Below are 25,896 nucleotides of genomic sequence, written 5' to 3'. Positions count from 1 at the left end.
CCTGCTTTCTGCATTTTTGACAGCTTCAGGGTCTTGTCAGCTTTTACCTCTTCCACAGTCCGCAAGCCCATTCTGTACCATTTCTCAGATGTCTTCACTCCCACTCCAAAGACTGAAGTAAATTGCTAAGGTCAGTAGAAAAACATTTCAGTGGTGTTTTCTAAAGGAGCAGTGAATTAATAATAAGTAGGCAACAACAAAGTTTCTCAGGGAAAGCAGTGGACAGAGTTAAGCCTACACTGAAGACAAATAGTGTGATACAAACATACAGATTCAGCTTCTTGTTTTTGCATGACTACATTGAACAGAGAACTGGTTTTATACATGGACACTTCTCATTAACATGAAATCCAAACAAAAACACAGCAGTAGACCCAGCACCTTTATGTAATTTACTAAAATGTACATTTTTAACTAAGGTTTAAAATAAGGGTAGTATTCTTTATTTTTACTCCATTTCTTAATAGAAATCAAACAGCAACATTAGGTAGCTCGATTCCCTGACACTGACCAGATAGAATAAGAGATGTCACAAGTTTATCTTCAGAATTTGACTGACATTATGGCTTTGTGCTATATGCCCTACCAGCTCTCAAAACAAAACAAAACAAAAGGCAAAAAGTCCCAACTAATCAACCAACCAAAAAAACAAACAAAAAAGTAAAACAAGCAAAAAACCCAAACAAACAAAAAAAAACCCAAATAAAAACCAAATTCCACACATCCCCAAACAAACCAAAAAACTGACATACAAAAAAACAACCTAAAACACCTCAAAATCTACCAGTCTACCAGAAACTTTTGTATGGTCATATTCCATTATTCCATCTACTACAAAGTAATGTTGTTCACTAAGTTATTACCCATGAAAGGATGTAAAGCAGAAACTGTAATCATTATTCACTGGATTGCTATCTCAGATGAAGAGGGAAGAGGGAAAACTTTCATGTTTGCCTAAAAGCACATTCTTTATGTTCAGTTTGTCAATACTGTAGCTCTCCACCTTGCATTGTACTTCTATGGAATTCAATGAGAAGCTGTGTAAGACATGAACAACTGCTCTTTTCCATTGAATCTACAACCTCTGAATTCCAAGCATGCAAGATTTATTCTGTGTTTTTGTGAAGACATTCATTCCTTGGAAATAATTAAGATTAAAAAAGTAAAAAATTAAAATAATTGATAATATTAAATAGGAATTGCCCTACACTTTGTATATAATGTGTGAAATTACCTACTCTTTGTCTGAATCATGGGTGCTTATAAAAGGATATAATTTTTTAAATACTTAGATTGTTATCTTTTAATGTTTTTGCTAGTGCTGAAATATTTTCAAAAGGGTCTATTACTGGATTTTAAATTATTCTAGGAGACTTAATTAACACCGAGACAAAGAACTAAAGAAAAAGGATTCTATGCACCCAAAGTTTTAGGGGAAAAAACCAAAATTGTGGGTTTTTCTTCCTGTACTTAGATCCATTGTTATTTAGCATGTTTTTAGATGCTAGAGATGCTGCCAGCCAGCAGTGCAGCACAAGTAACAGGGAGCCCATTTCCCTTCAGCTGGTGAAACCAATTACACAAACTCACTCTCTGTAGCACCCACTCCTGTAAGAAAGCAAACTGACCCTGTCAGTTCATGTCCCTACACCTAAAACATTGACTATAATTTCATTCAGTCATTTGATAACCATGGCCCTGGGGCCAGCAGAGATCTTTCAAGCCATGATATGTGAAGCAGCAGGTACCAGGACTATGCTAAACAGTAAAGTCTAAGAATTCACTAATATGAGATTCTTCTTAGAATCTCTTTAAAAAAACAGTGGAAACAACTGGGTACAACTAATTTAGACAAAATGTTGAGATGCATGCTCATCTAAGAAGTAGGGCCACCTAAACTTGTTGTAATTTTGCATGTGAAACAAGGCATAAAGCCTATTTGAAGGTATTTTGTCTCCTGATAGATTTTATTCTAATCTTCAAGAGATTTTCTTAAACCCTGAAGATTTAATAGCTGTTCCTCAATCATGCTGTAATGCAATCATGCATTAATAAGCAAGTCAGCTTCTTGATTCCTGCTATACATGTGAATTTACACCTCTTTTTGAATACTGCTAGAGATGGCATCAGCTGCTGTCTCTGAACACCTTCCATACCTTCATTGTAGGTCAGAAAGAGCCTTTGAATAGCTGAAGAAAAAGTGAGTGATGCCAGGGAGAATTAAACAGTCCCATTTATTTTACTCTGCTTTAATTTTTCTGAAGACAGAGGGTATTTTTAGAGATCAAAAACGCAGATAAATTTTTTTTAAAATGTTTGTTCATCTTACATGTTTCCAATGGAGGATTCAATAAATATTTCAGTAATGGGAACAGCAGTACTTACATGGTTTAGATTCCCTGCACCTATGAAGATGTGTGACTAAGACTCTACAATGTGCCTAGGGAAGAAACAGCTCCAGTCCTCCTGCCTCACACAAAAGAGAATTACAATAGATCTGAGTCATCTTCTTCACCTGGTATTTTCTAAACTCCAGAATAAAATGAAGTCATTTTAAAACTATAAACAGCTGAGGCAGAAATGAAACAAACATCACATTAAACTTAGAGCAAAGAGTAAGTTGCATTACATTACTGAAGAGCAACTATGTATACATCACATTAATTAAAAATAGAAAGATATTTTACATTATTCCTTATCACTTTTTCTCAATTTCCCTTTCTTTTTATTCAAGATCTTTCTTTGTACTCGATATATCCCTTTATAATAACATTGATGGCTTTGTTCAAGTTCTCCTAAAGGGAGGGCAATTTTTAACAGAAGCAAAAAAATTTACCTTAAATGCCTTGTAACGCTCATCATTTAACACTTCTTTAACTCTAGAGCTCTCTCCTTCTTCAATAATCTCCTAAATGAAGAAAAATATTACTTATAAAAAAAATTTTAAATCCATTTTAAGATTTTACTACAATTATAAGATTTAGTGAAATAACCTAAAATCAAGTTTTATCAATATTTATTAATCAATAAAGAGAACCCCTAGCAAGCATATTGTTTCATTTCCTTAGGATCAAATTCTGCAACCCTTCTAAAGAAAGAAAATTACTGAAGGATGAAGGAGAAACTGGAACGACAGAATAAATTTCACAGTCCTTACTTACTCATAAATTTACTCAAGGATGAAGTAGAAACTGGGACCATGGAATATATTTCACAGTACTTATTTACTCATAAAGTCACAGCCAGAAAGCAGTTATTTATCACAAGCTATCAATGACTGGTGCTGAAAATTAGATTTCATTATCTGGTTACATTTTCTACTCTCAAAAGCAAGACCATTGTAAGAACAAATACGTTTTTTTCTGGGGTGTACATTTCTTTTAGTCTTTCTGATAAAAATTAAAAACAAAACTAACAAAGAAAACCACCAATAGCACCCCAACAAACCATCCTATTTTCTGTGGGATCACGAATGCAATCCCAGTCCCCACACAGAAGGTACTAAAAGCACTTCAGAGGCTGCATTCTGAACTGGTGGAATGGGGAAATGAGGAGCCAGAGCCAAGCACAGCACTCAGCAATGACCCCTGAGCAGCTGCCTGCTGGAACAGCAGCACTTGGAGGTGTGGGTCCTGAAAAGGCTAAGAACTAAAGAAAAATGCAGGGAATACTCCAAGTTCCAGTAGGAATGCAGAGTTCATCCATCACCTGGCTAAAAGGTTCTGCTATAACTATATATAACTTGCTAGAACGTAGCAAGGTAAGATTTAACATTAAAGTACTAAAATATTTAGCACTTCCACAAAAACTATATTTCTAATAAAGCATTCAGGTGAGTAAAGTGATGTTGCCAAGGGCAGAAGTCACATGAACAAAACTATTAACAGTTTAACTGTTGCATCCAAATCAGAGTGAGCCCTTAGAAATTACATAAAAAGCTGATACTGCTCTATTTATTCCTTTGTATTTATTCACTTGTTACCCTCATTCCTAAGAGTGGGGGTTCCATGACAGAGCCTTGTGTTATGACAAAAGGTTGCCAAAAATCATTTCATTCTTAGAAGCATAGATAGCACATTGCTATTACAGGAAATGCAGAAGGTTTGTACACACACACAGAAGTATCAGTGCTCCTCTCCACGACCTGTAAATGCTGATCTGCAAAAGAATCAATTGGCAGATGATTCAGAAGTACATTACCTCAATGACATCTCTGACTTGGTCTCCCACGCAGGGCAACCCCTGTATATCTTTCATTCTGGTTACTGAAAATGGAAGAGATTTCAGCAAAGAAGCTGCCCTTAAAAACTCCAGGCAGAATATTTCATTTTCTTTGAACTCGTAATTTTCAGCCATTACCTCAAAGGCATCCTGGGAGAGGGGGAGGTAGTGGGAAAAAAAAAAAGTTAAAGTTTAATAAACGCTTAAAATATTCAGTATGCTCCTTAGAAAGGTTACTTTTTATGCCAGTTCAAGAATTACTTCTTTACACTATATTGAAAAGATAGAGTTCATTTTAAAAAAGCAGACCAATTTTCTAGCAACTTGAAGTTTTCCAGATATCATAAAAATGATATTTTAAAGCCAAGCTTGAAAACCTTTTATGAGGTTTGCCTTCTGTATTCTGTGTGGATCTTAGAAATCAGTGTCAAATAGAGCCTTAATTTTTAGAATTATGCCCAACCATAAGTAATCCAGCAGATCAGCTTGTAACATCTGCATTTTCAGACACAACCTAATAGGAATCTGTGGCAATACTGGAAACCACCTTCACCTTTTTACATGGAGCCGTGCATCTACTTGGTAATTTAGGGAACAAATTCTCCTTTTCCTCATTTTTCAGAGGTATAACCTTGCAGATAGAAACACCTTTTCTTTATGGCTCTTTATGGTTTAGTTTATTTAACACTGCACTCAAAAATACCTGAGGAATGTCCATATAAATTTTTTTTTCCTAAATGATCCATATGAGGCCTGTCTCCCATGCAGAATATATTAAAAATATTTATATTAATAGCAGAGAATTTTAGAAATGACATGCAGGGAACAGACCACACAGTGGTGTAGAGGAATTTTGTTGCTGTTTGCCACCATAGAGTATCAGCTTTTGAGAAGGAACCAATGCTGCAAAATAATTTTGTGAATAACCTAAGAACTTATGAAGGTTTTTATTTGATTGGCAGCTGGAAAAACAAGTTCTGAGTGAAATCTTACACAAACCTCAAAAAATTCCAAGAATGTAAAATTAAGTGATTTCTTCAGAAATGCTTAAGGGTGGACCACTACTAGAAGAGAGTTCCACTGTTCAGATTTACCTAGAAGCCAGAGAAGTGGCTGTCAGTGGGCATCTGCCTGCAATTACCACTTCCCAGAGCTGTAGGCCAAGTGCCTGCTCAGAATTGTTCAGAATGTGCTCAGAAATGTTTCTGGAGCAGATGTGAGTAAAATCAAGAGACAACAAATGACCTACCAGAGCAATGACTACAATGGAAAGTAGGAAGGAAAAAGATTAAGTGTCCTTTTCCTGCCCTCACCGTTCATGTTTAGTCCCAAATATAATTTCATTTGTAATGAATATATAGTTTAAAGAAAAATTGATTGAGATTTTCCTTTGTCTGCTTTATATTGGAAGATAAAGGCCAGTAAGAACCAGCAGGCCTTGTACATCCTAAATGCTACATGTGTAATATCTCCAGGTGAATCTGTCCCAAGCCCACTAATTGAAATAACAGCAAATCCAGTGAAGTCAGCTCTTTACTATATCCATGGAATAGAAAACAACATCTATCACCCTACATTGAATGAATACAGCCTCATTTAAACAACAATGAGATTTTACTTGATCACTAAAATGGAACAATTCCTTAAAACTAAACATGCCTTTCACCATGAGTGTAGATTATTTACATATTACATTTCATTGTTGGGTCAGCTCTACAAAACTAGACCATCTGACAAGATGAGTTGTTTATATAATAAACATTATAGTCTCATTGAAACAAAATGAAGGTTTTGCTTTAAATCCTCAAGAAAACATTGTCTTTGCTTACCCTACAATTTGTAAAACATTCCTCTTAGCAAAACAAAAATACGAGATCTCACTTGTTTTGACAGGGTTTCCTTAGAAGAAAATAGGTACCATAGCGGAAAAAAACCATTTCATTTCCTTTTTTTTTTTTTTTTTTTTAGCTGCACTAACATGTTAAAGTGTATAAAAACAGGGCTTGCTCCAATTTGCTTTATTGTATATCACCAGTATAACTTCACTCCTGGGTCTCCCTAAGAATCAGTCACCTGTTGCCTGTCTCACTCTAAGAATCCTTCCCTTAGCTGCATATTTATTTACCAGCTACCCTCATTAGTAAGAGCTGTGAAATTCCATTTTCATAACATTTCATGAAAGAGCTCATGAGAAGGACAGCTGTTTAGCAACATGCCTGATCTGGAAGTTTCAACTATCATTTACATTGAAGTAGCCCTTGGGTATAAGGAATCAAAAAGAGGAGAGAGAATGCTCCTTTGGGGAAACAAAACAAAACAAAAACAAACCCAAAAAACCATCTATTAGAAAAATAATGCACAAGCCTTCACTTTCTTACATCTGTCTCTAAATCTCTTCCAGTAGCTAATTATTGGATTTATTCAGCTGTCCTTTTTTTTTTCCCCCCACATTTAAGATCTTTATTTAGTTGACAGGTTATGTTGTAATTACTTTTTGGTAAGACAGGCACACTATATTTTCCATTTAGAAAGAGAAATAATGCAGAAAAAGGTGAAACTACCAGTTTGAGGTTATGAGTAACATAGATTCATCCCAGTTTGTATATGGAAAATTGGGAAAAAGACACAGCACAGCAAATACTGCAAAGCAAATAGGGAAATACATTTTATAAGTGGGATAACAGGACTCAATGTTTCCTCTGCTGTGGGGTTTTCTGGATGCTCTCCCAAGTTTTTACCTTTTTTTATTCTTTATCAGCTTCAAAGATTCTTTCTTACTTTGGAATAGAATATGCTAATTGTTGCTTCAGGTGAGGTTAACAGTTCAGCTCACAAAATTAAGATTACTTCTGATTTCTTTTTCTCTCTTTATAATTTGTACACGTAAGTACTCAAGAAAGCAGTGTTTGCAAAGAAATTTCTTACTCCAGTTAATACTAAAAGCATTAATCAGGGGCAGAGCTAAAAAAATATAATTGATAGATTCTTATTTAAATAGTCTATACTGATAAACATAGCCAGAAAAGTGGTTCCCAAAAGCAGCTGCTCAGCAGCATGTGTTAATAATGGCAGAGACTGGCAAAGCCATCATCTTGATTAGAGTGCTCAGAAAGTCCTGGGATGTTTTTTCTCACTCCCAAAAGGCAGCTTCTCACATGCACACCTGAGGTGTTCTACACTGAATAATCAGCCCTTGTGACAATTGTGTCTGCATACCCCAGCTCCAGCCCTGCTGCACAGAGAGGTCAGCCCCTTCCCCCTGCCAGGAGGGCAGCTCTCAGAAAAGCTGTGTCTCCACCACTATTGAAAAATACCATCACACGAAGTATTTCACTCAGAGGCTCTTGATGGTCAGCGAGAAAATATCATCAAAGCTTTTTTATGATTCTAGCTTACATTTTTCAGTGTTTTCCTGCCTTTGTGGAGCTCATTAAGCTGTTTAAAATAAACAATTAAAGAGTATTGAATATTCATTATTCTCTGTGCAAAAAAACCACATTGCCTGCAAATGCTGCACCTAATTACAGGTGTCTTTTAACATAAAACTGCTTTTAACATTCTTTTTTAATAAAACATTTCTTTATTAAAAAAAAGACAGCAACTGGACTTGCTATCTATTAAACAGTATGGCTCATATTGAGTAATATTCTAGAGAGAAAAAGCATACAAAAACCTAATATTATTTAATGAAAATCTACAATCTAATAGATCTCTGGTGAAGTCAACTTCTGGTGATATAAAAAGGAAAGTTATTGACCATTTATTCTAAACTATTATATGTCTTACATGAGGGACCTCACCTTCACTTTATCAATCAGACCAATATTCAGATTACCTGTTTAAAAAGCACCAGTTTAAAAGGAAACTAAAACTTCCAGAGATTTCCAGCACATGAGAATTTCATTATCTTCAGAGTGCTCTGTAGGGTCTGCTCTAATTAAATATGCAACAGAGCTGGGCTCCATTTCAGTTCTTTAGTTACTGAAAATTTTACTAGTCTCTGAAATTGTGGAATGTTTGTTGGTGAGACTTGGACTATGCAAACATGTGGGGTTTAAATGCACTTCCAGATTCCAGTGGATCAGATCCAAGACCCACTAAGATTTTGCTGAATTGTGTTAAAAATAAGAAATGTGACAGATGTAGACAGGAATTCTGATTCTCATTTACTATCTGGTATTTAAGAACTAATAAGATAAAATATCATTAATATCATCAAAGTTACCAGTAGTCATCCTACATATGCAAAAAATGCAGACTAAAGTACTATAAATGCTAAAAATCACTCATGTGAAATCAACAAAAAGTGCAAGATTCTCAACTAATATATGAGAATGATTCTCAGAAAAAAAAAATAATCAGTAAGACCATGCATACTTTCTGTCTGCTGCACAGCCAACCCAATAACATTCAGCATGATTATCAGAGTACAAGTCATGCAGAAAAGCAAAACAAATTAATGGTCCCATGTGCTATTTCATACTATTCTCAACAACAATGTCAGAGCTGGTCCATTGCTACTTGCAACACAGTCTTTAATAAACTCAGTTTAAAACTCTGCTAGAACAGAAATCATAAATATTACAACAAAACCCATATTTTAAATCTAATCTGTTTTGTAAAGAATTTATTACAGCTTCATGGAAAGGGCACCTGTCTTACAGCCATGCCTGCACTCACAACTTTGCTGTGAGACCTTGGAAAGCTGCTCCACACCTCCCTACCATTGTTTTTCTTGGCATCTCCCATTCACTCTCTATTAGGACTGTGAACACTCCAGGGCTTGAATCCTTTCACAATGTGTTTGTACAGCATCTCTCATAAAAAAGGCTCCTATCTCACTTGAGTCTGCAAACACTACTGCAGCACAAATCAGCTAAAAGAGCCAAAGAGCTCAATAGCAAATTGTGACTAAAAAACCCCAAAATCTTACATGGTATGTGTTTGAGAACCTGTTATACTCAGAACAGCAATTTGAGTTAAATTGCTTTCCCTCTCAATCACTCTTTTCTACTTGTTTATTTAGTAGGTTGCAAACCCAAAGGATGGGTTCTACTTCTCATCACATCAGCATCGTCAGTGTTTGATGACCATTCAAAACCAACCAGTTTAGAATGCAGCTTTCATTCAAATAATTTCCCTCTCTCTTCTACCAATGTAAATCTAAATTTTGTATTTTGGTAGGAGGAGATATCTGGCATGTGAATGACCTTTGTATATGCTGAGAGAGAAAATTAGTACTGCCAGGTGCTTATTTCAAGAATTAAGCAATTTAGACCAACCTGCAATATTGACTAAAGTGACTTCCAAATAAATGAAACTACCCCTTTTTGTTCAGTCTGATTTTTTGGTTTTGTATCTGGACTGAAAAGCCCAATACTTTTCCAGATCCTAATATTTTATCATGTTATTTTACATCAGCTAGAAAAACAAAGGAGCTGAGAAAGTAACAATAAAAGCATAATGTGCATGATCTCAGGGTGCCTGCATAAACACCATTACAAGAAATAAACATATTAGTTCCAGTTGCTCCTCATATTGGCGAACAATAACAAGTTCATTTCTTGAAATGGAGAGGAATTCATGAGAAGTTTTCATATTATTCCACATTATGTAAAAGAAAACATTACAAATGTGAAAAAAGGTCTGCTGACACAGCATAGAGTGTTAATCACATAACAATGAGCTACATAATAGATACTGTTATAAGAAATATAAAATACATATATATCACATACATTAATATGGTCAAAGAAAGCAACATAGACTGATGTATCACACAAATAAACTGCTGAAAAGTAAAGATGCATTTGTACTCTGTATTTTACAAAATACCTTCCCATTTATCTTAAAAATCTGAATACGTATTTACTCCTTAGACCAAACAATCAGTTAATTTTGAATAGGTAACCCCTAACACATTCACATCATGATTCAGAGGTGCAGTCTGCAGATTTTTACTGAAGCAAGCTGTGTGTCAGTGGGACACTATATATTCCACTACACGGCTCCCAAGTTCATTATAAAACTGCAATTGAGGATCTTCTGAGGTATGTTTTAAAATGAAATAATAATAATAATAATAATATTAATAACTGCTTGAGCCATGGGCATAACTGATACATTCTTTGGTAGATAGAAAAGAAGGAAGAAATATTCCTTTTTTATTTTTCTCTAACATAGTGGAAAGGAAACCAGGCATCTTTCCTGTGCTAAACATCCACGTTCTCATTACCATGAGTAAAAGCCAAAGCAAAGCAACATCCAGTAGCATTAGCAATAAGCCTCAGAATCACAGAACCATTTGCCTCTGACTTAATTAGTTTCTTCTGTAAGAATTAAATTGTATTTTCCTCACAGAAGAATGTCTTTCTGAATTTTATTGCAGTCTGATATTAGTATTCAAATCCAACAACCCCTCCTGGGCACAGCAGAATGACTCCTTTTATTTTAGCACAAGAAAACACAATGCAGTCTCCAAGTGTATATTTTCAGTGGGTGAGGGAAGATAGCTACAAACAAGCCAGAGAACAATACTGGAATATTATATTCCATAATAACATTTAATATTTAAGACAAACATAAAGGAAACTTGCTAAGGTACAGACACTACTCAAAGGATCTGCTCTTTTGTTTTGCAGCTTTGCCCATCCGAGCAGCCACAGCTCACCTGTGAGTAGGGTGATGTGTTCAGGGGCATTCCTGGACCAGCCAGGTCAGCAAAGCCCCAGGCAGGGGTTCCCAGCCTGCCTGCCCCCAGGCCAGGGGACACTGGGACCCAAACACTGCACAGAGACCGTGTCTGAAGCAGTTGCATCTCTACCCCATCAACTGAACTGTGGTTCCACTGTCTACTCCTTGGCATCTGACATTCTTAGTGTATTCTTCACACCACAAGCCTCACTACACCACAGCTCATAAATTATTTTATGGAACTTGCTTCATACTGAATGCAACAATAAAACCTTGACATCTGCAACTTATGTCAACCCTTCTGTAGCTTCTTCCATGTGTAAAACTGGTTTGTTGTAACTTTCTGCAAGTTATTACAACAGACAGGAAACATGAGACATTTGAACATAGAAATTGTACCCAGTATATTGAACCACCACTTTTTCCTCATGAGCTGTCATCAAATATCTCTGCTACTTTTTTTTAATAAGTAGTCTTTCATGATGAAATATATGCAGAACAGGACTCAAGATTAAAAAGGGTCACTAATTATCAATTTCTTCAGAAATCAAGTCCCCTAAAGTGCCTCTCCCAAGAAACCAAGACATATAAATCCTGCTGCACCCACACTGCTGCCTATTAGTGACTGTAATTACTACACTTTCTCAACCAGAACCCCTACTTACTTGACAGGGGAACTGGATTCAACATATCAGGGCAAAGTCCAGTAAAAGGAAGAATCCAAAAATTCATCAAAGAATGCATTAGCAAATAGTAGGTTTGTATCCCTGTCATGGGCATGATCAGAAGACAAGCTAACCAAAGAAAACAGAAAATCTGCAAGAAAAGGGAACAAGCCTGACCCACAGAATAAGGCTGTTATAACAAAATGCTATCATCAACACATAACTCAAGATGGTTTGGACCCAATTTTCAGGATGTATGGTATTGACCCAAGGAAAATCTGTCATTTAATGGTTGGCTGCCCACAGCATGCACAAGTGAATTACACCAATGCTTCAGTGCATTTGCTAAGTGCTTGCACTGAGAAATCTGTTGGAATGCTTTTATTTGAGAACATGAATCACAAGGCCAACAAAAAAGAGCAAATCTAAAAATCAGGCTCCTGTGACATTAGGCAGACTAACTGGCAGTTCTCCAAGGCATGGGCCAGCTCTGGCAGCCCATAAACATCCAACCCTTCAGCTGTCATTGCCAGCTTTGGCTGTGAGGAATAAGGGCAACAGCCCTGAGGAGTTCCACTACAACTGCCTAGATGCTGATTCTAGAGACAGACTCATGTAATAGAAACTTGCCCAGTTCCACCTCCAGAAACAAAACACAGCATGAACTCTGAGAAGATAGTCTCAAAATATGCTGAAGATGAAAAACTGACACCTTTGTCACCACAAAACCCAATGTCTACCCAGAAATGTTTGATACATAGGGTAACAGAAGGGAATCTCAGTACTCCCATCACCAAACTGCCCCACTTCTAATGTGTTCAGATAAATTCACTTAACAAATACAAGCTGTACTTTGACATTAAGACTGCTGCCTTGATAAACCTGCAAGTAATTTAGGGACTGCCTCTGTGAAACACAGGTATAACAGAAACCACTCAAAGAATGTGGTCTAAATGCTAATGACAACTAAATCAACAACTTTGTGCCTTCTGGGAGCAACCTTTTTACTTTGCCATTATCTGTCACATTCCTTTCAATTTTTCACCTTTAGAATGTCTGACAAAATGTTGTAATATACAAAATTCAAAGAGCCAGGTCCCACATTCTATTGTTTTCAGGAAGTGTAGAACTAAGACACTTCCTATTTCTCCAAGAAGTTTGGTATTTTGCATAATGTTCCAGTCATACTATGTTTGGTCTGACATTTTCCCCTACAGCAGCTTGTATTTCATATTTATAAACAGAGAAAAAGAACTGCTGCTTTCAAGAGGTTAAATGGTTCCAATCACAGCCTTGTTTTTCTAGCAGAGGTTGGGAAATGCAGCCATTTCAAAAGCAGCAGTTTTGGAAATATTGGTAACATTGGGGTTGGAAGGGACCTCAGGAGGTCTGGTCCAACCTAGTCCAACCTCAGGCTCAAAACAAGGTCAAAATTCCACTCCCATCACATTGCTCAAAAAGGGGCTTTTTGTAAATAAGCAAACAGTTTAACCTACTTGACTACCATAAATAGTAACATATATTTGAGGTAATTGCTGATTATTTCAAAGCATAATTACAAGCCAAATTTTAGGTTGTTTAATTTTTAACTGTGCATTCCCAGATCAAGAAGTTTTTGAGTTCCTTGTAGGTTTATCTTTAGTTCTGAATACCCAGAGGTTTCAGTATTTACCTTGTAAAGGGCTTATAGTCACAAATAACTGGTATCTGCTGCTATTCTTTTTATATGAATCTTACAAACAACATTTTCTTGAAGTATTTGTACGTACTTACAGGAACACACAAGTAGAATCATAAAAATTATAAATAATAACAGAATACATAATAAATTTTTAGGAAAATGAGGAAGTGTTTGATGTTATATTTGAAACATATGCAAGTAACTATGCCAGATATATTTGGACTACACTACATTAGAGTCTGAGAAATGTTTCCTTTTGAACAGTGGTCACTGAGTATTTAGAGCCAGGTGGAGCCATTGAGCTCAAGAAGTCCAGAGGAATTTAGACCTGAGGACTCAGACCCTTCATACCCTCTGAAATGTGCAATTTTATGGGCATTAACTAGGATATATGACAGTCTCCAAGATTTCTATTTAAATAGACAATTCAAAGGGGGTTTTGTGATGTCAAAGTAATTAACATGCAGTCTGTTTTCATAATTGCTCAGTTGTGAAAATCAGAAGTTTAGTACCATAGTTTGAAGAACTGAACTTGGGCAAACCAAAAGGCAGCACAGCAACTGTGAAGAACCTTGGGCTCACCTAAAGCCAACTTTTGTTTGTCATACTTCCAGCTTGTCAAACAAGACTGTGATGAAAGGCTAAAAGATATTTTTGGAATGTTATTCTATCATTTGTTTTAAAAATTCATGTGTTTACAAGCTATTAATGTGTTTAAAGATCCACTGTGTTAAGCTTTCAGCAGTACTTAGAGGATGCACTTAAGCTTGCACTCAATTTTAATTTAAGTATGGCAGATTTATAACTTTTTTAATTGTTATTATGCTGCCTGTTTACTCATTAATTTGCTGAGGGTGCCACAGAAAATACTGAGGCAAGTATTATAGTAATTATTCTAATTATACTAGTTTTTATTTTATAGATAAAATAAATATTACCGTGAATTTCTTGTTGTAGTTATTTAAAGTTGTCTTCCTCTGGCATGAATACTGAGATACTTTTGTTGCAATAAATGCTGGCATTTCCAATTCAGGTGTATTCAAAGGAGGAGATTGGGATTGCTCCTAACAAGGGTAAAAAAAAAGAAGAGTTAGTGACACACATGGCAAATAGCTTAAAAATACAAAAAAGTACATTTCATGAGCCCAAAATACAAACCTTTGAAGAGCAGGCAAGAAAATAATAATGCTCCTGTCATCCTGTTATGAAAAACAGGTGATTTCACACTGGCTGGACTGACAGTACAGTTTATCTGGTGATTACTGGGATTTTTGGTTTTCTGCAGTAAGTTCTTATAGGGAGTTGTCAGTGGAACTGCCATTAAAAAAAAAAAAAAAAACAGGTCTTTCTAAATGATGTGTGTCTCTACTACTCTCACTACTGCTGTAAGTTTGAAAAACTACAAAACTTTAAGAGCAGATAAGCTCTAAAACACAGAGTTTTTACAGAAAATACTAGATTATTCAATATAAGATTAGGGATATTAGAGCAAAGGGAAATGTTCTATTGATTTTTTTAGTCTATAGCTAAATTCATAAGTGGAGAAAAAATTTTTGTATGAATTGGAAATCGAGTTTTCTCCCCTCTTGCAGGTAAAACAATAGCAAACTTTTTCTTTTGGATTTAATTCATCCAGCTAAATGTTTAATTTTGGAGTCATTTTAGAGTGAAGGAAACATTTATAAACAGCTGCAGAAGAGTAATTACCATCCTTTATTCACCCAACAGTCAGCTGGTGATGTGGTTGCTCCTTAGCCAATTCCCATAGATGCTGATCCAATCCAGACATCATTTTTACACATTCACCAAAGCAAGCAAAAGGAGCCAGATGCCAAGACTTGAATGGGCATTTCCCAATCTCCAGGCTGCCTCCATGCTCATTCACTTTTCACCTCATTTTGCTCCATGCAAAATAGACCAAGTCATACAGGTCTGTGGGCAAGCCACCCCTGAAAATGGGAATTCTCCTGAAAGGCAGGATTCAGAGTCATATCCCCACTGGCAAAAGAGTCCTGAGCTCAAGGCCTCAACATGTGAATGTCTTGACTAGGAAGCACCTAGAAAAAGGCAATCTCACACTGGCTTTCTGCTGCTTTATATATCCAGTCCTTCAATTCTTTCACTTTCTTTAATGTGCCAAATCTGAAATACTTCAGAAACATGAAGTACCTTCAGCAGTTCCCTGTATTTTTTGGTCTTCGTCCTTTTGCTTGAAAATTTTTGGCAGGTGTGTCAAAAACCTATTCCATTGCACTATCCAAAAGCCCCAGGGAAAGGGTTCAACAGTTGCAATTTAAAATGTCATGAAAGAATTTTCACACCAATAATGGAATGATGAGCCCCTTTTCCCCTGTGTATCCAATCACACAAAGGCTAGCAAACCTATAAGTATGTGTATATCTTCATAACCACACCCCCAATTATAATTTCATGCTAAATTGCCTTTGTATTTGATACAGAGTAGTTAAATAACAGTATTCACACACACACAAAAGGTATTTGCTTGCACAACTGAAGGAGCAGTGAATTATATGGTGGTTTTCATAGCATACCCTGAAAGGAAGAAAGTAATTTTATGTGTAAGACTAGTCTTGGGAATAACCAAAATGAGTTTCTGTCAGGACAGCAACACAACTCATCCACTTCTGCACACATTCATGATTTATATTTTAAAATTGATTTTAAATCATATAAACTATGATTGATTAGTGCTAATATACTGCTTGAAATGATAGTGCCAGCTGCAAAGACTGTGAACAAACAATGTTACTGAATAGAATATACAATAAGCTGTTACCTTCTCTAGGACACAGACACACAAAGAACAAGAGCCCTACATGCAGCATCAGCTGCTACTGTGGAGGAGGGCAAAACCAATACAGAAAATCTGTGCATTTAAGAGTGTAATAGACTGGACATAAACATCCTTTTCCTGCCTTAGTAGAGATATTTGAGCATTTTCCTTAATCAGTAAGAGTTATGCATTTAGTTAACTGGCCTTGATTATATATAAGAACAGAAGAAATTTTGGATAGAAATTAACGGGAAAAACATCTGGCAAACAATAATTACTACAGTCTGATTTGCAGGGAATATTATAATGCCTGCATGTGAACCATAGGAATGATCTATCAGCAGCAGAACATGAGCTGAATTGATACTGCTGAAATTGATATTTGGTGGGAAAACTAGATGGGAAAAAAATTGTTTGTACAGGTTACAGGACAAACCTAAACTTCCATCAATAGCAATTGCAGTACAGAACAAGGAATCCTGGAAACCCATTAGACCAAAAATAATTTCTACTACTAGGAAGAAACAACTAAAGATAAGAAAAAAGTGGAAAAACACAAGCATTAAAAATTCCCTTTTTTTTAGATAACTCTACAATAAAATGAATTTGCAGTACACTGCACAGGGGCAACCACTGAAAAATATCTAAATGTGTAGGCTACCTAATCACTAGAGCTAGTCAGAGTTTCTACCCCACACCCAGGCTGCAGTGAATGTCACTTACTACTCTTTCACAGTGACATTTTCCACATGGCATAAGCAGGAGAAACAGCCTTTACCACTAGCATCAATTTGTAAAGCAGACACACTTGGTTGCAGAATTAATATTGTGGGGGACTACTTTGCTCTTTGTCAAATTATTTTTTACACACCAAGAAGTAGAATGACACAAGGAAATAACAGGGAGAAAATGAAGCAGCAGTGAATGAAGTGCACAGAGACAAGCAGCCAGCAGCCCTGTAAGGCCCAGGCAGCATTGACCAAATAATAAAGTCTTCTGATATCCAGCATTTTATGAAGAGAAGGCAGACAGTTTATAAGTTTCATTTTTATTTCCTGAGAAACACAGACTGTCAGTATGAAGGATTTCTTCCATTACTTCCAGCCTCTCTCTTTCACAATGAAACAGAATGAGATGCTCCAAAAAATGTTAAATATGTTTCCTGACACATGATAAGACAAAAGATCAAAAGATGGTACGTACTTTCCCTAACGTGGAGAAAAATCCTTTCTTCAAATAAAAATCTCTTTTAAATCTCTTTTCCTTTCAAGGAAAAACAAACAAACAAAAACAAACAAACAAAAACTAATTAGCTAACAAGTTCTGGGTTCTGACTGAGGAAAAGGCAGAAGAGATGCAGTCACAGCACAGTTCTTAAGGCTGCTAAGTGTGCAGCAACCCTTATGGATCTCTTCCTCTCTTTTTACCTCTCTCCCCTCTGCCTCTTTCTCTTCCACAACCCAGGAAGCATCAGCAGTTTCTGGCACGTGGGGATGCCCTTGTGTACCCATTAATGTCCATGTCCTGCTATTGTCAAGGATATCCATCTGCTTGTGCTAGGAAAGGTGTCTCTGCACAAGGGCTGACCTTGGCTACTGAAATATTTTGCTTCCCTTTCAAAGCAGATAGTTGGCTACCATATTTCCAAAGCTTATTAAACTAAATGATGGCTACTAACCCTAAAAGTCAACTGTGACTGAAAGAATCAATAATAATTCTGTCCATCTTAAGCCTGGTCAACCAACCTTTTATTCTCTATAAATCACTGACATCAGAGCATCTCTTGGATCATCACTACCACAGAAAGATGTACTTTAATGACAACTGTAATTGGGATGTTAGCTAATGGTCTGTAACTCTGACTTTATTCCCCTTGTTTTGCATGAAGAAGGGCATTTCTTTTTACTAATGCAGTAAAACAAATGTCCTGAATGAATAACCTTCCAAAGAGGCTACTGTAGGATCTGAAAGATGAAATCATACTGCTATCAATATTAATGGGAATTCGACCACAAAACTACATGGGGACAAGATTTCACCCAAAACATTCCCCCACTGCAATCCATTCCTTTTACTTCAAAACCTTAATGATCTAGCTTGAGTTCAAGGTTTGTTAATTCACTTTCATTTCACATTTTACAAGTCTGACATAACGAACCAAATTTGTCTTCAGTGAAATTCCAATTAAATTACATTATGTATGAGTTCGGTCTAGTACTTAAAAAGAAAATTAACCTTTACTTCAATCTTTCCTCATTTCTCAAGGCAGAAAAAAGAATTAGCATGGTGACACTGCAACAATAAAATTATCTTAAAATTTGCTACACTCCTAGAATTCTTCTTTTCTCCTTGTTTGCGTTACAAAATGTTTATTACTTCAGAGCAACTATATAATTAAGATTGGTTTTATAAGCTTTAAAAATACCAGTATAGCTGTCACTGGCTTCCTTATTGTACTCTACATTTATTAGCATGAAATCTTTATACTTCAATAAAAACATAAGCTTTTACTTGCAGAGCCAGTCTCACAGTATAATTATGATCTCCTGACAGTGCTGATACCTTTTTCAGAAGTTTATGCTACACCAGTATTCCAAAAGGAGTTTTATATAAAACTAAGACAGTTTTGTTGACTTAAAAAAACTTCTCATTGACTTAAAAAAATTTGGAAGCATTTTGGAGAAAGACAAAGGTGTTTCCAGCCTTGAAAAGGAAAAAAAAATTAAAAAAACACATTTTCTGAGTTATCTGAATCCATAGGTCTGCTCATATTGCCGAAATTAAGAATGTATATAAAAGGTAATTTGTTTTATTTTTAATGCTGATGTGAAACTCTCAGGAAGGTTCACAGGATTTGTTCATGGTTTTGATGCATTACTTGTTTAGAGAACCTCTTTGCATTCCCTGTATTTATATTTTTATGGCCTGTAAGATAAAATAAAGCATTACTTACAAGGCTTCCTTTTGTATTTTTTTCTTTTTGTATTAATTTCCTTTGTCTATTCTCCCTCCAGCAGATTCACTGAAAAATGTTATAAATTTATTGCAAAAACACATCCTTGGAAGGATTTCAAATATAAACACACATTCTGTCATGGAATCATGCTGAGCCTGAAAGCGACAGCTCCATCTGGTGTATTCACTTCCCCCTCCCCCCCAACCCAAACTGTTATTAAACAGTAATTCTTGTATGTAAAAACCTGGAAAATATTTTCTGGCAAGGAAAATGCAATATGACTGGAAAAAAAATAATCAGGAGCTACAGTTTTTCTTGGGAAAGGATGGTATTTCTGAATCATCCTTCATAATCCAAATACCAAAACGATGAAGCAGCAAACAAGAGCAATGTCACTGTTAAATATTCAGGCATTCTGTGCCTCAGAGGAGGGCACACGCTGCACATCCCACCCTGGTCCCAGTGTGGTCCCACAGAGCCTAATCCAGACCCTCAGGAATCAGCAGGAATCCCTCACTTTACTTCAGAGAGCTTTAAATCAAACTTGTAATTCTTTTGACATACGAATAAATTTCTTTGCCTGTGCACATTAAAGCCATCACTGTGAGGCTCAGGCAGGTGCAGAACAGGGGACAGCTTCATCCAGCTGCACTGCTGGGCCTATTTCATGGCTCAGTGGCACAAGCTGGGCACAGCACGCCTGGCATCCCCACCAAACTCCCACCACTCAGAGTCTGTGCCAAGGTATTGAGTCCCACTGCTCCTCACTATGCTCCAATCTGAGAAATTAGCAGGTAATTTGTCAGATATAGATCTGAGGAAAACATCATCCTCCATTGCTTCAAGGTCAAACACCACGCATCAAATCATCAGCCTGCCATTTTCAACACCCTCTGACTTACAGCTTCCACTGAGAGATAACAGAATATAAAAAAACAGCACAATTTTACTCGATGGTGCCAAGTCTGTAAACCCATGTCCCCAGACTACATCAGCCTTCTTTTCACAGGTCCTTCCAGGGCCCAGCTGTTACCTGATCACCCCACAACAGCAAAAGTTGTAATATTTTTACATTGTTTTGAGGAAGCCAAGTATGCCATCAACAGCCCATTGAAGTGCTCTGCTCTCCCTGGGATATCTACCATGATATTGATGTATTTGAGAAAATACCACAGGTACCAGAACAAGTCCCTCACTGATGGATATTGCAGAGGAGCTGGGGCTGTTCAGCCCCTTAAAGGCACCAGGAAGACCTAACAGCAGCCTTCCAGTAATTTAAGGGGCTGCTAGAGAGAACTTATTACAAGGGCACAGTGACAAGACAGGGTGCAATGGTTTTACACTGGCAGGGTGGAAATTTGAATCAGATATACAGAAGAAATTCTTTTCTGTGAGGGTGTTGAGGCACTAGAACAGGTTGTCCAGAGAAGCTGTGGCTGGCCTATCCCTGGAAGTGTGCAAGGCCAGGTTGAATGGGACTTTGAGCAACCTGATCTAGTGGAAGGTATCCTTGTCCATGTCAGGGCAGCAGAAGCTGGATGATCTCTAAGGTCCCTTCCAGCCCAAACCATTCTGTGATTCTGTATTTAGCAGTTTGTACCCTGTGATGACAGCAACTCAGCATTACCAGACACTGATAAAGAAGGCATGGAAGGTGTTTCTACTCTATTGAATCTGTGTGAATTACTCATATAAATTTCAAAGAAAAAAAAATTTAAAATAACACAACACAATTATATATATATTAGGTTAAAAAAATAAATAAAATCACAGCCATTCATTCTGGCTATCACTGTATTCACTCTGCAGGATCTGTCTTACCATGAGGCGGAATTTCATTTCCAAATCAACTGGTCTTCCTGCCTCCATGCAGGCTGTGAACCAGGAGATGTCCAGTAGCTCAAACCTAGAGCTGTCACCCACAGCCTGCCCCTTCAGCCAGTCCAGCACCTCCAGGTAAGAGTTGTTCTCAGCCACAATATGAGTGACAGAATCACTGTCAAGAAGTGCACAAAAAGTTTTCTTTTTTTTTACTGAATCCAACTGTACACAGACACAGAGCTGTTATTTCTATATTTACTTACCATCCATTTCCTGACAATTGCAGTGTATATTGTACTTTAGGATGTGGGAAACACTGAAGTTTTCATATCACCATATATTTATTCTAGTCACTGACTCTGCCTTGAGGAAAGACTGTAGTCTGGCAGCTCCTGTAAGTGCAGCATTTTCTATCTTGAAGGATCATTTACCTTCCACAGACACTCACCTAATACACATTCTTTGCAATTCTGAAAATATTTTGCTTACACAAGCAGTACCATAATTAAAAGGCTGCCTGACAACGCCTGACAGTGTCTTCCCAATATTCCTCATCAATGAGGGAAAGCTTTACAACATTAAGAAGTCAGTTAACAATAATTATTTAAAACTTTGCAGCTAGTTTTTGGTTACTTAAGTTTTCTGTACTTGTATGAAGCTGTTCATTACATATGGCATTGCCAAATAGTCATGAATTAAATCTTATGGACTACATGCTCCATATAAACACCATTTCCTTACTGCTAAGCCAGTATAACAAAACTGATGGTTTGGTGAATACAAAATTTACTGTTTGAATTGTTATTCAATACATTATATGGTGTACATTGCCTAAAAATACAATAGCACAAATGCTATTGCAGTAAATTTCAGTTGTTGCACAACAACAACATTGGAAAGGATCACCTGATTAAAAGGTGATCCTTTTAAAGATTAAAAAGAGACATTTCTGTACCCATTACAGGAAAATAATGGACAGGGACAAAGCTGTGTTTCAAGAAAAGATTATATGCATACCTAGGATGATCTGTAAGCTTCTGTCTGGCCTGCTGATGTTTCTCAGCAAGTTTGGAAAAATACAGATTTGGTAGGAAATTTTGAATGATTCTGAGTGCTCCTGCTCCTTGTGCATCCCACAAGGGTGCTGTCTCTCACACAAAAAAACATGAGAGAAAGGAGAAAATTGTTCTTTTCATCAACTTGTAGAACTTAAGTATCTAGAAAATATATTCCAACATTCATTTCTATCAGGCAACAGATTCCTAAACTCCTTGCAGGAAAGGCACAGACAGGCAGTGTCACTATTTGACACTATTTTTACAAAAGGAAGCTAGAGTTAGAACATAAATTGTCTTAATGGCAGCCACATCCATTTGAAAGTCTGTGACTTTCTGGTAGCCCATGATGGTGACAGCCTTCTGCATATACAGTGAATTTCCAGTGGAGGACCTGAGAGATTGCTCTGCAAGAGCTGGAGAAGTGGAGCCATCAGCCTGTCAAAGCAGAGAGGACACCACTGGTGGCAATCACTGGTGAACATGGACTTCAAAACATGATGTGTCCTGTTAAAGGCAGACTGCACAACCCTTCAAAGCAAATTACCTTCTAGAAAACCAAGAAAATCCCTTGGCCTACCTCTGTGATCCTTTTTCAAATGAGTGATCACCCATTTCATTAAGTCATGAAATCACAATGACAAATACTGGAATTGCTCCATAGAAAACTGTTATCAAATTACTCTCCACTGCAATAAACATACTGTATTTTGGAACTACAAGAAAGGTACAGAAAGGACTGCACTTCAGAAATGTGTGTCATGCTATAGCACAATGTTTTTCTCTCCATAGAGTGGAACTTGTAGAGCAGAGTCCATTGAAAAAGAATAAATCCCAATTCATGTTTTTCTAAAAAGATTACAAACACAGATTAAGTGAATCTCCATGAAACACTGTTGGGTTTATTATTATTTAACCCTGCTAGGTCCTACTTTAATTAAACTGTCACATCTTTATACTTGAGTTAAAAAACCAAACAGTTAGAGACATAGAACTTCTGCTTCCTGTGGTTTATTTCACTTCATATAAAATATTCATATGTCATACATTTGTACCAAGCTGCAGAGCTGGGAACTTTGCCATAACTATGCTCACAGCAGCAGTTTAGCTGCTGTGCTCCAGTTTCCTCTCATACCTGTACAGCTGTGCTATTTTCTTGGCACAGAACATAACAAATTTAACATTTCCTCTGTCATTTTCAAAAGCAAAAATCAACAGTTAAATAGTTTTGTTTTATCCAGTAGCAGCTAAGCTGAAATTAAACATAACACATGCCTCATAAAACTTACAGAAAGTGTAAAATACTGGCAAGAAATACCTGTGTGTCAAAGCAGCCCAGATAAAGCATTTACACAGTCCTCTACAGATTATTAACGCAGGAACCAGGACAGAAGCCTTCATTTCTTTTTTCCCCAAGAACTCAATTAGTTTTGTATCAGATGTTAATTGCCTACTTCTGTTCAATACCTGCTTCAATCTTGCTCTATAAATTATTTCACCCTCCCTTCTTCCTCAGACTTTCAAAGTTGATGGGATTGAAAAGAAGTCTGTGGAAATACACTTTTATAGGGAGGACCCAGTTGTACACTCCAGAGATGTGATCAATACTTGGTTTTCCTCCAGCTTTTCAGAGAACCTATCTAAAAATGCAGCTTTTTGAAAACTGCATAATGACATAACCAGCACTTCTGTAAAGCTCTGTTTGGAGGAAGGCTTCCCTCAGAATGAGTTGGTTTGCTGAAACCAGACAAACCTGAGTCTGGACTGTGTTTCCACTCTCAAATGCCACATCTGTGATATTTTACTCCTAAGATTTTTCTGCAGTGCTCTTCCAGATTGTACCAAAACAGAAGCCATAACTTTGAGACTCACATTAGGGCAAAAAAGTTAAATACTATAATACCAGAGATGATGGAGACAAATGCCCCCCTCAACTCATCACATTTCCATTCCTCTACATTTAACTTTTTTTCAATTTTGAAATTGGCCATTAAATTTATCTTAATCTTAACCTGACTTCAAAGGGGAAATAAACAATGAGTGATTCAGATGAGTTAAAAACACAATTTATATGCAGACCCATGAAAATTGACAGATCTAAGATAAATTAGAAATGCACATATTAAAAGTGAAAAATTAGAAATTTGGCTAAGTTTTGTGCTTTCCCTGCTTTCTGTCCAGAAGACAGTTGAAAGACATAGTAACAACACCCACTGAACTCCTGAAACATATTTATAATGGAAAGAGCCAAGTATACCCACCAAAAACATAGGCAAAAGCTTCAATCACAGTCACTTGTATGACTATATTAATTGAATTTAAATGCCTCAAACAGCATTACTACATGTTATTTCAAAACATATAAACATTTTCCTACCTTAGCTCACTTTCTACTCTGAAACCTTTTCTTCTTCCCAGTTCCATCAAAAACATCCTTCTGGTCACCCCCATCTTCCTCTGCATAATAAAAATGACAAAGTTACTGAACTTTATTTCATAACTGCAGGAAAGTTTTGGGGAATGCAACCCTTTCTGTCTCTTCCTCTGGGAGATTACAGCTGGAGCTTTGAACCTATCCATGATGCAAGGTAGAAATGCTCTCACTTGGGTAAAATAGAGGTAACATGCTTTCTGCCAGGCAACAGCTGTATTTAATGTCACCACCCACTGAAGTAATTTTCTTGCTCCCCCTCTGAAATCCAAAGCAGGTGCTACACAAGAAGAAACATCACTCAGTGTCTACCAGCTGGGACTTCTTCAACAGAAATACTCCAGACAGGTGCAAAAATTATTTCATTCCTTAAAACAGCCATTGCCTACAAAGATTATCCAAATAAAATTGATCAGCCAAATCATCTCAAATTTTCAGCCAGGTCTTCAGCTGATTGAAGGGCTCAGTTCCACCTTTTTGCATTTAAGCACCCAGTGACCTCCAAACAGCCACAGAGCAGATTATGGAGGTCATTTGCATTCCTCATCTGGAGGAGTAGCTACTGCTCATTGCAGAACTACACCAGAGTTTTTGCCAGCATCACGTTGGATGCAGTTCTGCATCTCCCTGGATTTCTATTAGAGCAAGGTGAACACAATGAACCAGGTTTACAGCCTCTGCATCTACTTCAGCACAAATCTCCTTCAGTGGTAAATACACCTATTCCCATATCAAGCTGGATTTTTATTTTTAACATAGCAGAGAATTTGGATTTTACCAGTCCTTCGCAACACATCAGAAACTTTATGTTACAATTCTCATTGCTCATGTTCTCATGGGGAAGCAAGGTAGAGAAATTCCTAAGTCAGATCTATCAATTATATTTTCAGTTCTTTTATCACAGATTGAAACTCATTTTGACTAATTTTCCTGAAACTCACAAGTTGAGTTTCAGGAAAATTAGTCAAAACCTGTTTCCTGCAGTTATGGCCCTGAGTTTAAAATTAAATTGTAAAAGTATTGCAGACATTTTCTGAGCCCTATAGCTCTTGCTGCTTCAACTGTATTATTGCAGACATAAAGAAATACTTTTCATCAGAATAGAAACTAACCATCCAAAATTAATATAGAGCTTTCAGCTCTGGATTCTTCCTGAGGCCATGGAAAAAATATATACATAGTGCAGTATATAGATTAGACTGGATTCATTTCTTCCCTTGCCTAGGGATAACCCAGAAGCCAAAATATCTATTCCTCTTTTGGATTTATAACATTAAAATTGTCAAAATAAATAATTTCAAGGTTATTTTGAAAGTATATGAGATATTTTCATAGGAACTGGAAAATGGACAAGCTGACTTTAAGAGGCTTAAGTAAAAGAATAGCAGCAAGGAAGCAAAAAAAAAAAAAATAGGAATGGATCTGGCATTAAGGCTGAGCAAGCTGTTTTGGTTGTTCCATGTCTTTTTTCCAGACTACTAATCAACCATTGAACACTGGACATTCCCTGTTTATAGCTTTCCTAGGCTTGGTAAAACACTTTATCTCAATCCCTACAAGGAATAATGTACTGGAGAAC

At 36.7% G+C, this 25,896-nt stretch overlaps 1 protein-coding gene across 26 annotated transcripts in view; it reads right to left on the bottom strand.

The window, feature by feature from the left end:
* The window catches only part of DNTT (DNA nucleotidylexotransferase), a 229,108-nt gene that overhangs the window by 133,115 nt on the left and 70,097 nt on the right, over positions 1 to 25,896 (bottom strand). For 24 of the 26 annotated variants that reach the window (XM_059851670.1, XM_059851676.1, XM_059851675.1 and 21 more), the window contains 6 exons: positions 24,264 to 24,343; positions 20,832 to 21,006; positions 14,199 to 14,324; positions 4,201 to 4,371; positions 2,837 to 2,908; positions 2 to 125 (listed from right to left, as the gene is read on the bottom strand). In XM_059851670.1, coding sequence (XP_059707653.1) covers positions 2 to 125; positions 2,837 to 2,908; positions 4,201 to 4,371; positions 14,199 to 14,324; positions 20,832 to 21,006; positions 24,264 to 24,343 — 748 coding nt within the window. The remainder of the gene's footprint in view (position 1; positions 126 to 2,836; positions 2,909 to 4,200; positions 4,372 to 14,198; positions 14,325 to 20,831; positions 21,007 to 24,263; positions 24,344 to 25,896) is intronic. The other 2 variants (XM_059851696.1, XM_059851697.1) reach the window with 1 other exon arrangement.

The sequence above is a fragment of the Haemorhous mexicanus genome, chromosome 7, assembly GCF_027477595.1.
Source record: "Haemorhous mexicanus isolate bHaeMex1 chromosome 7, bHaeMex1.pri, whole genome shotgun sequence".
Taxonomy (NCBI): Eukaryota; Metazoa; Chordata; class Aves; order Passeriformes; family Fringillidae; genus Haemorhous; species Haemorhous mexicanus.
This window is presented reverse-complemented; position numbering and strand designations above follow the sequence as displayed.